Below are 11,378 nucleotides of genomic sequence, written 5' to 3'. Positions count from 1 at the left end.
CTTGTAAGAGAAATCAGAAGCAAAAAAAAAAAAAAAAAACATGGTGGTTGAAATCATGTTTAAAGAAAGTATCAAACCATCTTGCCCAACACCATATCACTTGAGAACCTATAAACTTTCACTTTTGGATCAGCTTATGCCATCAGCTCACGTTCCAATGATCTTCTTTTATAGCCCCATAAATAGTGACTCTAACCATATGAATATAGTCGGTGAAAGATTAGAGAGGCTTAAGCAATCTCTATCAGAGACCTTAACTATTTTTTACCCATTTGCAGGAACGATCAAAGATGGTCTTTACATAGATTGCAACGACAATGGAGTTCAGTATGTTGAGGCTAAGGTTAGTTGTTGCCTATCAGAAATTCTTAGCAACCCTGACATCTTAATGATACGGAAATTGCTTCCTTCTAACATTAGCCGATTGGTATCTTCGGATGCTGGAATTCCTGTTGCTATGATTCAAGTAAACATATTGAAATGCGGTGGCATTGTCATTGGCACACAAACCTCGCATAAGATCATTGATGGCCCTACTTCAACTACATTTCTCAAGGCCTGGGCGGCTTCTGCTCGAGGTTCAGGTGAAGTTCCAAGGCCTAGTTTCATTGCACCACTGCTTTTCCCATAGAATTATTTGTTGCCAAGAGATACAATGTTAGCCATATGGCCTTCCTTACTAAAATTTGGCAAGTGTGTTACGAGCAGATTTGTGTTTCATGCTTCAGCCATAGCAACTCTCAAGGCCAAAGCTTCGAGCTCGTCGGTGGTGCCAAATCCTACCAGTGTCGAGTCTGTATCAGCCTTCATATGGATATGTTTTACAACCGCCTCCAGAATAAGATATGGATCCCGACGGCCGTCTGTTTTGTCTCATATAGTAAATTTGCGTGGAAAAACTGCAACATCATTGCCTGAACATTCAATTGGGAATCTTCTATGGATTGCAACTGCACAGTGTGATGCAGAGGTGAACTTAGAATTGCAGTCATTGGTGGGTCTGCTAAGGAAATCCTTAATGGAAACTAGTGGTGAGTTTGTTGAAGAATTACAAGGTGAAAGAGGTTTCCAAAAGGTCCTCAAGTGTCTCACAGAGTTAGGGGAAGTTCACTCTAATGGAGGAGCCGATTATGTTGCATTTAGCAGCATGTGTAAAGTAGGTATATATGAAGCTGATTTTGGATGGGGAAAGCCCATGTGGGTGAGTCCTGGTGGCATAGATGGATTAGTGTTTCAGAATTTGGTGTTTTTGATTGAAACAAGAAATGGTGATGGAATAGAAGCATTGGTGACCTTGGATGAACAAGACATGGCAGTATTACAAAGTCAAACAGAAATACTCTCATTTGCTGCCCTGGATCCAAGTCCTTTTCAACCTCAGTATTAAGCTTATTCTTGCTTGTCCTGGTAAATTATTTTTGTTTTTAGATTCTGCTAGAAAAGGCTTTCTCTTTTTTTTTTAGGCAAACGAGACGACAAATGTAAGAATAGACCAAATTTTGTTTTTACATTTTTACAACTTTGTATACAATGAAGGATAATTTTATTTAAACATAATTAAATAATAATTATAGTTATTATAAATAAATATTAATAAATTTTTTAAAAATTTATTTAATATTTATTTACAAATTTTTTAAAAATTTTGATTAATTTAATTAAGATGTATTATATAACATGCATCAATAATTATTACATAATAAAATATTGAAGTGTCAATCAAGGAAAAAGGGAAATGCAATTCACTCTTGAAAGACGAGAAAATCTGCTGGTAATCAATTGCATTTAAAGTGCCTTGACTGTGTAAAATTTATTAACCAAAACATGCACAAAGAAGGAAAACTATCCTTGGTTATTTATTTGATTCACGATCTGGGTTAAAGATTTTATAACGAATACATCGAATGCTAATGGAAGCAAAAACAGCATGCCAATACGATCATATAGATATAAGTTTGTGCTAGAAGTTACAGGGGTTTTTTACCCCAATATATTAAAAAAAATTATACACGAAAATAGGTTATCAGTCAGATTAATTACGAAAATTGTATACTTTTTTAGGTCGCGCTTACTTGACAGGCGCAACCTATTTTTTTAATATTAATTTTTTTCATTTAAAAAAATATTATTATTATTTTTCGGATCAATATAAAACCCGTGTATATGTACAAGAATAATATGCATATAGGTTGCGCCTACCTGCTCAAACAGGCGCAACTAGTTGAGCCTTCTTGGTAGGCGCGACTAGTGGAGCCCACAAGCTTCATTTTCCCCTATATATTCTCCTGAAAATTAGATGAGCAACATACAGAAAATTTAGCATTGCAAAAAACACAAAATTTAGCAGAACAGAAGTAAAAAGAGAGGGAGAAGAAGGAAAGAAAGGAAAACAAGAAGAAGGATAATGTATTTTAGTTTATTTATTTTTAAATAGAATATAGAATTTTATTAGAAATTTTATTATTTAAAAGTTATTTTGTTAGATTATTAATTTTGTTAGCTTCTGAATGAAAAATTTTGCATTAAAAATTTAATGTAACTTTTTTGCTATTCGAAACTATTTTGAGAATTTTGAAATCTTTTTAACAAATCTAGTATTGAAGATGGAGAATCAGTTTTTCGTATGCGTTTATTTCGATGAAGAAATTTTGACAACAAGCGTGGGATGTATATTTGAATGTCGAAAACAAATAGCAATGAGATTTAATAGAAATACCTCGTTTGGCGATATGAAGGAAAAAATTAGTGAAAAATTTATAGACGTTGTGGGAGAAGGATCTCAAAACTTTTCTACAAGTTTTCAGTTTCGATAGATCCCATAAAATTCACCGATATGGAAATTGTAGACGATGAAGACGTGGAGACAATGGTCGCTCTTTATTGTGGGACTTGGAGCAACCAAAATGCACCGATTCAGTTATTTGTTGAGTTAGCTAATGTGGAGGTAACTGAAGATCCCACTGCATTGGGTGAAGAAGCTGGAGCTCAAGAATCGTGTATGATGGTTCCGGTATCATACGTTGGTAATCAATCAACTATACATGATATCGACATTGATCTTAATGCTACACCCGAGACTGTTGTGGTTGGTGATGATGTATACCATAGTAGTGATCCTTCTGATCATAAAGTCGATAGTGATAGTGATCCCGACGTGGATGAGGTCCCGGATGGTATTGACGATGAAGGCGTGAATGAGGATGGAAATGTTAATGTGTCTTCAGTCAGGAACCAAATTCGTCGTATTGTGATACACAATAATCCTGGGGCACACATGTCTCGAATAGACCCCGATATGGCGCATGTAGTCGAGTTCCCGGAGTACCCTGAAATACTACCTGCTCACCGGATAGCCGTATATTCTGATTCTGAAAAGTTGTTCGTGGGCCAGAGATTCGAAAGTAAGGAAGAGTTCATATTTGCCATTAAGCGGTATAGTATGAATATATCAGTAGACTACAAAGTCGTCGTGTCTAAATCGACATTATATATTGAAAAGTGTTGGAAGTCGGCGGAAGGCTGCAATTGGCGGATTCGAGCTGCATTTATCCAGAAGTCGCAAATGTGGGAGATAAGAAAATTTGTTGGGCCTCACACATGTACTTCAACACGTATGACAGAAGATCATCGGAAACTTGATTCCAAAACTATCTGTACGTGCATCATGCCAATGGTTGAAGACATGCCGACCATTAAAGTTTCGGTACTGATTGTCGAAATGCAGACACGATTCTAGTGTTGAATATCATATCAGAAGGCATAGATAGCTAAACAAATGGCAATGGAGCAATTATACGGAGATTTTGATACATCATACAATGAGTTGCAGGGATAGATTGCCGCTATGAGGGAGTACATACCGGGGACTATCATTGAGTTACAGACACGACCTTATTACGACCCAGATAAGCAACTACAACCGAGAAAAAAAATTTTTCAACGGATGTTCTAGACGTTTGATCTATGTATGCATGCATTTCCCCACTGCAAGTCGTTTGTGCAAGTAGATGGGACATGGCTATAGGTAAATATACACAAATCTTACTTCTTGCGATTGCTCAGGACGGGAACAAGAACGTGCTCTCAATTGCGTTTGCCATCGTAGATAAGGAGAACATGGAGTCGTGGGAATTCTTTCTTACAAACTTGCGGAGGTATGTTATTAATAATGATAATATTTGCATCATCTCCGATAGAGGGAAAGGATTAATTGCTGCCATTAGGCGTTCTAGTGTGCCATGAAGATCCGTTTACTGCATACGGCATATCGTTGCTAACTTCCATCGAGATTATAAGAATCCAGACTGGAAGAGACAATTTGTGAAAATAGGTAAATAATATCCTTATCCTTTCAATATATAACCTAATGTTTTGTGGCAAAACTATAACTTATATTTTCTTAATACATACACAGTGTACGAGCTTGAGCCACACATTTTCCGACAAAGGATGATTCGACTTGAGAGTGACATGGAAGGTCAGACGAACACATCTTTACGACAATGGTTGGGTATCATGGAGTCGTAGCAATGGGCTCCAAGTTTTGACGAGGGCTTTCGTTACCGTCAAATGACCACAAACTTAGTGGAAGGCATCAACGCTGTGTTGTTGAAAACACGACATCTTTCGATTTCATCTGTCTTTTCGGCTACATTCTACAGGTTGGATACCTTGATGCCAATAATGGGTCAGCAACAAGTCAACCAGATGGAGGCAGGATACGTGTTTGTCGAAGATGTCAGGGATGTAATGGTTACAAACCATCGGATGGCGAGGTTGATGAATGTAAAAGTATATTCACAATGTAATGAAACGTTTCAAGTTACAGAGACTATCGGTCGTTGACCTGGTATACCACCTAAGTCCTACGGAGTTGATCTTAGAAATAGACGATGCGATTGCAGGAGGTTCTAAACACTTCATTATCCTTATGCATATGTCGTGGCAGCTTGTGCTAAAGTTTCGCTCAATGTAGATCAATTTATCGATGAAGTGTATACCCTCAAACGCACATTGCGCGTATGGGAGAATGAGTTTCCCGTGTTTCCTGACCTATCTACTTGGGAGGTTCCTCCAACAACCTTCGAGCTTGTCCCAGACAAAGAGTTGCTTAGGAACCCGAAAGGTCGTCTGCAATCATCCAGAATCCGTAACGAAATGGACATTAAAGAGAAATCTGATGGGAAGCTGTGTGGAGTATGCAGATTAGCCATTCATAATTAGAGTAAATGCTCGCTCCAAAACTACCATATTGGACAATCGTCGCGATCGGATAGAAATTGAGATGTTGTTCATTAAATGAATTAATTGATTGATTTACATTTCTGTCATTCCCTTTAATTTTTAAGTATTTTAAAATTAATTGTTTTTAATAAAATTGATTGTTTTTAATACTCATTCTCTCTTTTTTTTATTTATTATGTACTTCAAACCAAGCAAATCCAAAATTCGCCTTTAAAGCACATATTTACGTACAATTTACATACTTATTCCGGGTGAAGCATGACTATTCGTGTTCATCCATACTTAACCCGGATTTATTATGTATTTCATTTACTATTATAATTACGTTCTTCAACTGGGGGAAGGATGACTATCCTTTGTAATAAAATGGAAAAAAACTCATTACATAAATAGTCATCGTTGACTATTTAATTTGCCAAAAAAATAAATTAAATTGATAAATAAAATGCCAAAAAATTTGTTACTTAAAAATGAAGTTATTTATATTACAAAACCCCCTAAAATTGATGGTTTGATAGTGTGGTTCTAGGGGTATATTTTTGTGGACCTTGACATTCACGTTGCGGGCGGCTTCGGCGATCAACGTTCTCTTCATCTGTATGTGGGGGTGTGCGAAACATAGACAAAAAATCATATGTCTCAAATGCCATTGATGAACTTGAGCTAGAGGGAGTAGAATACAGCGGTGGATACGGGCCGAGAGGAGTAAAGTACGGCAGTGGATACGGCTCTAAGGAGTGGAGTACGGTGGTAGATACGGGTCGGAGTACTGAGGTAGATATGAGTCGGGATGACTGGAGTACTGAGGTGGTAGTGGGCTGAAGATATCAAACTCTGAATGATATCCGTGGCCTTAGGAGCCTGGGAAATAGTCATTGCCCCCCAAATCTGGATGATAAGAACTACCCCCAGAGTGTAGTTTCGGTTCTAGCTCCTGCTCTGGCACCGGCTCTGGCTTCGGCTTTGGTGCATGATGCGGATCTGGAAGATGTTGCCCAATTTGTATCGTATGCGGGGGGACTACCATCGACCGCCCACCAAACAAAAATGGTTTCCCTATCTCACAGTACCCCTGTAAGTACTCCAACGAGGGCTGGAGATCCAAACCACGATCCATCTGAGGTACCCTCCCAAATAAGTTGTTCCACATCGTAATATATTCTTTATGCAGATCTCCCTAATCAAGCCCATGCTTCCTCTTCCTGTTCATCCCATGGATATCCCCCAATTGTACTGGCAGTGTCGAGATATATTGTATACAACCGAACTGCCGAAGAACTCAATCGCCATGATACCACTCCACTATCTGAAAATTGATAACGGATGCGCTAATGCTACATAAGTTTGAGTAGATGTGGGCAGACGAGGGAATAACCGCCATAATTTCTGGAACAAAATACGACATCCAAATGAACTGCACAGTTAATTACATTTTTATATTAACGCGGGTCAAGTGAAATAAAATAATAAAATTAAATTGATATTGGGAAAACTTACCTCTTCTCCAGAATGATTCTCGATCATCAGACGGTATATCAGAATCATGTATAACCTCCCGATACCCGGATTCGTGCTCCGTCTACGAAAACAAATTGTTAAAACAACATAATTTGAAAAAAAGTCAACTAATTGTTATAACGAATAAAAATTCATCACCTATTAACGAGTGGAAATATATATGATTGGTGGCTAATGGATGCCAAGAATGGCATCCAATAAAGTGCCCACGACTGCAGCAGTATGAGGCATCCGCCTATATCCATCGCAGAAGGATCTGTCGTCCGACAAAGTTCGCGATACAACATGGCTAACACTGCATACCCCTAACTATATGAACGTGTGTTATGCAAATTAGATAATAAGGGTAAGTACATCAAGTGGACCGTATTGCCGTTTGAATCCGGCATAAGTACACCCCCTATAAGGTGCATAATGTAAGCTCGAACGGCCTGCATCACCTCCCGTTCATTGACAGTACTCGGCAAATACTCAAAATTGGCCTTTAGCCATGAAAACCTCAAACTGGCAAATTTCCCCTCACTTGGCGAGCGTCTAAGTAATTCATAGCAAATGGTAGCCGGCTTGGAAATCGAACTTGTGCCCGTGACCGCGTTCCCGTCGATGGGGAGCCCGAGCTGTAGTGCAACGTCCTCTAGAGTGATGGTGCACTCCCTGCACGGCAAATGAAATGTGTGGGTCTCCGGACGCCATCGCTCGACTAAAGCGGAAATCAAGTCATATCGTAGATCAAAAGTCCGGATTAATGCTGCTAATCCAAACCCGGCTAACTCCTAGAATGGTATTAGGCATTCATCTGGCTGAAACCCTACACTATTAACACGACCCCTCAATACGCGGTACGGGCTCTGACATTATTATATTAGCAAATTAGTTAATACAATATAATTTAATTCAACAAATAACATGACTATCAAATAAAAATTTTATTACCATCTCATTTATGGTACTTGATGTGTGATTTTTATTATCAATAAAAAAACCCATCTGTTGCAAATCTGCAATTAAAAAATTGAATTCATTTAATTTATTTTAAAAAATAAAATAAATTATTTCATATTTTAGAAACAAACACGGTAAATATCTCATAATTTCCCATTATTTACCTACAATAAAAAACTTATGTTAGATAACAATAATAATATAATTAAAAACATATAACTTATCTAAATATAAAAAACATACGAATTAAAAAAAAAGAACAGAAACATACCTAATTAGTTTCTTTCAAATAACCTATAAAATTATATACCAACAAATTTAATCAACATTTTAATAAATCAATAAAAATTATCAAATAAATAAATAATAATATAAAATTACATTATACAAAAATTACATTAAAAAAATCACAAAACACTAAACTATAAACACTAAAATTTATAATCATAAATTACTAACACAAAATAACTAAAAAATTATTTTTTTAAATACATTACTAAAAAATCATAATACACTAAACCACTAAACACTAACAATTTATATAACCTAATCATAAATTACTAATAAAATAGCTATAAAATTATTTTTTTAAAATATATTATTACTAAAAGAATCACAATACACTAATACACTAACTAGCAATTTATGTAACCTAATCATAAATTACTAACAAAATAACTATAAAATTATTTTTTTAAAAATGCATTACTAAAAAATCATAATACACTAAACCACTAAACACTAGCAATTTATGTAACCTAATCATAAATTACTAATAAAATAGCTATAAAATTATTTTTTAAAAATATATTATTAAAAAAACCACAATACACTAATACCCTAAAACACTAAACACTATCAATTTGTAACCTAATCCCATAAATTATTAACAAAATAAATAACTATAACAAAATACAAAACACTAACAATTTATAACCTAATCATACTACTAACAAAATAACTATACAATTATTTTTTTAAAAAAATTACATTACTAAACTCACAAAACACAACAATTTTATAATAAATTACTAAAATAATACATTACCTTTTTTTTCTTCTTCTCCTTTTTCTTTCTCTCATTTCTTTTTCACATTCGGTGGTGCTTGCTTCAACTTGGGGGACCACGCTTATAAGGTCCCCCATTAGATTTTTTTCCCATGATGATATGACTCATGCATGGTGAAAATAGGGGCAGCATCTAGAGGCAGCAAAAGCAGCGGCAGCAGCAGCAGCATGAGGGGTGTTGCGCCTACCTGTCAGGCGTGACTAGCCGCGCCTACCTGATAGGCTCGACCCGTTTCAGGTATTTTTTACCCGTATAAAACCTGCATTTTTACACATATATTAATATAAATATTAAAAAATAATAATATTTTTTAAATGAAAAAAAATTAATATTAAAAAAATGGGTTGCACCTGTCAAGTAGGCGCGACCTAAAAAAGTATACCATTTTCGTAATTAATCGGCTGACAACCCATTTTCGTGTATAAATTTTTTCTTTAATATATTGGGGTAAAAAATCCAACTTACAGAGTACTTACTTTTAACAACCTGAGAAAATGGTTATGGTGGTCGAAATAGTTTCCAAAGAGTTTATCAAACCTACTCCTCCAACACCCCATCATCTTAGAACACACTTGCTTTCCTTTTTGGATCAGTTCCTTCCTTCAATTTATGTCCCTATGGTCCTCTTTTATATGGACCAAGAAAAGAGCATTCCAGCAGCTACATCCAACTCTAGGAGGTCACAATTACTTAAGGAATCTCTATCAGAAACCTTAACTCTCTTTTATCCCTTGGTTGGAAGGATCAATGACCATCTTTCCATCGATTATAATGATGAGGGAGCTTACTACATAGATGCTAGAGTTAATCATCCACTTCGTGAATTTCTCAACCACATTGATTCATCTTATGTTTCTCAAGTCTTCCTTGCTGAAGGTACTTGGACAGCGACGACTGCAGGGGGTTATATAGCCATGATACAAAGTCACCACCTTTGCATGCGGTGGCATTAGTCTTGGCTCATTTCTCTCTAACATTATCTTTGATGAACCTGCCGCTATAACGTTTATCAGCAGTTGGGCTGCACTAACTCGCAAATGTGGTGAAGAAGCTGGATCTCCAAATTTTGACTCCTCTTTTGTCTTCCCACAAAGCGTGGCATACCTTAGAGAGGCAACCTTTTCAGCCATTTTTAGCCCATTTCTTAAAAAAGAAATATGTAGGTCAATGAGAATTGCTTTTGATGCCTCAGCAACAGATTTATTAAAGGTCAAAACAACAAGTTCAAGTGTACGGGATCCAACAAGAGTTGAGGTTGTCTCAGCTGTCCTCTGCAAGTGTAATATGGCTACTTTTAAAGTAAAATTCGGCATCCAGAAGTCAACTCTTATAACCCTGTAGTGAATCTTTTTCAAAGGGTAGTACCACAATTCTCAAAACATTCAATGGGAAACTTCCTATGCATGGAAGCTGCACTAGTGAGAGCAAACGAAACAGGGTTGGATAACTTAGTTTGCCATCTAAGGAAAGTAATAAGAAAAGTTGACGGTAATTTTGTTACTGCCCTACAAGGAGATGGTGGATGACTTAAATTTAGTGAGTACATAAAAGAGATAGGTAAGGAATGGAATGGTGAAGCTGGTGAGATTGATTTCATTGGGTTTACTAGTTGGTGCAACTTTGGTCTGTATGAGATTGATTTTGGTTGGGGAAAGCCAACCTGGGTTACCTGCACTGCTTCTACCAAATCAGAAGCTGTGTTCATGAATACAATTGTTCTGATAGATACAAAGATGGAAAATGGAATTGAAGCATGTGTGTTCTTGGAGGAGCAGTACATGGTTATGCTAGAGTAGAACCAAGAGTTCCTTGCGTTTGGAAACTTAGAACGGAGTCCATTGAGTTTGAAAGTGGATTACTCTATTTGAGATGACTGAAAGAAATAAAATCTGATCAGAATATAAAAAATCAAGTGTTAGAATTAAGTGACCCGAATCCTTATTTAAATAAAATAAAAGTAAAATCCATATAGAACTACACTTCTTTTATTTTATTTTAGAATAAGGTTTTTTAAACCTTATTAAACTCCATCTATTTGATATTGATTAGAATAAGGTGTTTCAATCTTACACACTTCTATTAGAATATGGTTTTATAAGCCTATAAATAGACATAGTCTACTCTTCTTGTAAATTATTCGAATTCGACATAGTGAATTTTCTTATCCTCTGCCTGTGGTTTTTTTCTCGAAAAGGTTTCCATGTAAAAATCTGTGTGTTCTTTATTTTTATTTCTCTTTTCTTTGTGATATATTATCATTACCGACATTTTATTTTTTACAAATTGGTATTAGAGCTTCCGGGTTGTTCATCTCGATCACGGTAATGATGTTTTTAAAGTATGAAATTCTGCTGTTGGATCGCAACACCAGATTTGTGTTGTGGCAGATTAAGATACAAGCAGTTCTTGCGCGATGGATTTGGAGGATGCACTGCTAGGGATAAATAAGATGCCTTTGGCATTAACGGATAAAGAGAAGAAGTGTAAGGATCGAAAGGCGTTAACATAATTACATCTGCATTTGTCTAACGAGATTTTGCAGGATATGATGAAGGAGAAGACCGTCGCTGCATTATGAAAGAGGCTGAAACAAATATGTATGTCA

At 36.1% G+C, this 11,378-nt stretch overlaps 2 protein-coding genes across 2 annotated transcripts; both read left to right on the top strand.

Moving 5' to 3' along the window:
• Window positions 1–40: 40 nt before the first annotated feature.
• LOC107917369 (salutaridinol 7-O-acetyltransferase) lies at window positions 41–631 on the top strand. The gene has a single exon (XM_016846727.1). The coding sequence runs from the start codon at window positions 41–43 to the stop codon at window positions 629–631; it is 591 nt and encodes a 196-aa protein (XP_016702216.1).
• Window positions 632–9,267: 8,636 nt separating this feature from the next.
• LOC107917367 (stemmadenine O-acetyltransferase-like) lies at window positions 9,268–10,569 on the top strand. The gene is made up of 3 exons (XM_041082835.1): window positions 9,268–9,716; window positions 9,790–10,110; window positions 10,383–10,569. Exons 1-3 carry the CDS (start codon window positions 9,268–9,270, stop codon window positions 10,567–10,569), a joined length of 957 nt encoding a protein of 318 aa, XP_040938769.1.
• The last annotated feature ends 809 nt before the right edge of the window (window positions 10,570–11,378 follow it).

The sequence above is a fragment of the Gossypium hirsutum genome, chromosome A01 (assembly GCF_007990345.1).
Source record: "Gossypium hirsutum isolate 1008001.06 chromosome A01, Gossypium_hirsutum_v2.1, whole genome shotgun sequence".
Taxonomy (NCBI): Eukaryota; Viridiplantae; Streptophyta; class Magnoliopsida; order Malvales; family Malvaceae; genus Gossypium; species Gossypium hirsutum.
The sequence above is the reverse complement of the archived record's forward strand: the minus strand, read 5'-3'. Positions and strand labels throughout refer to the sequence as shown.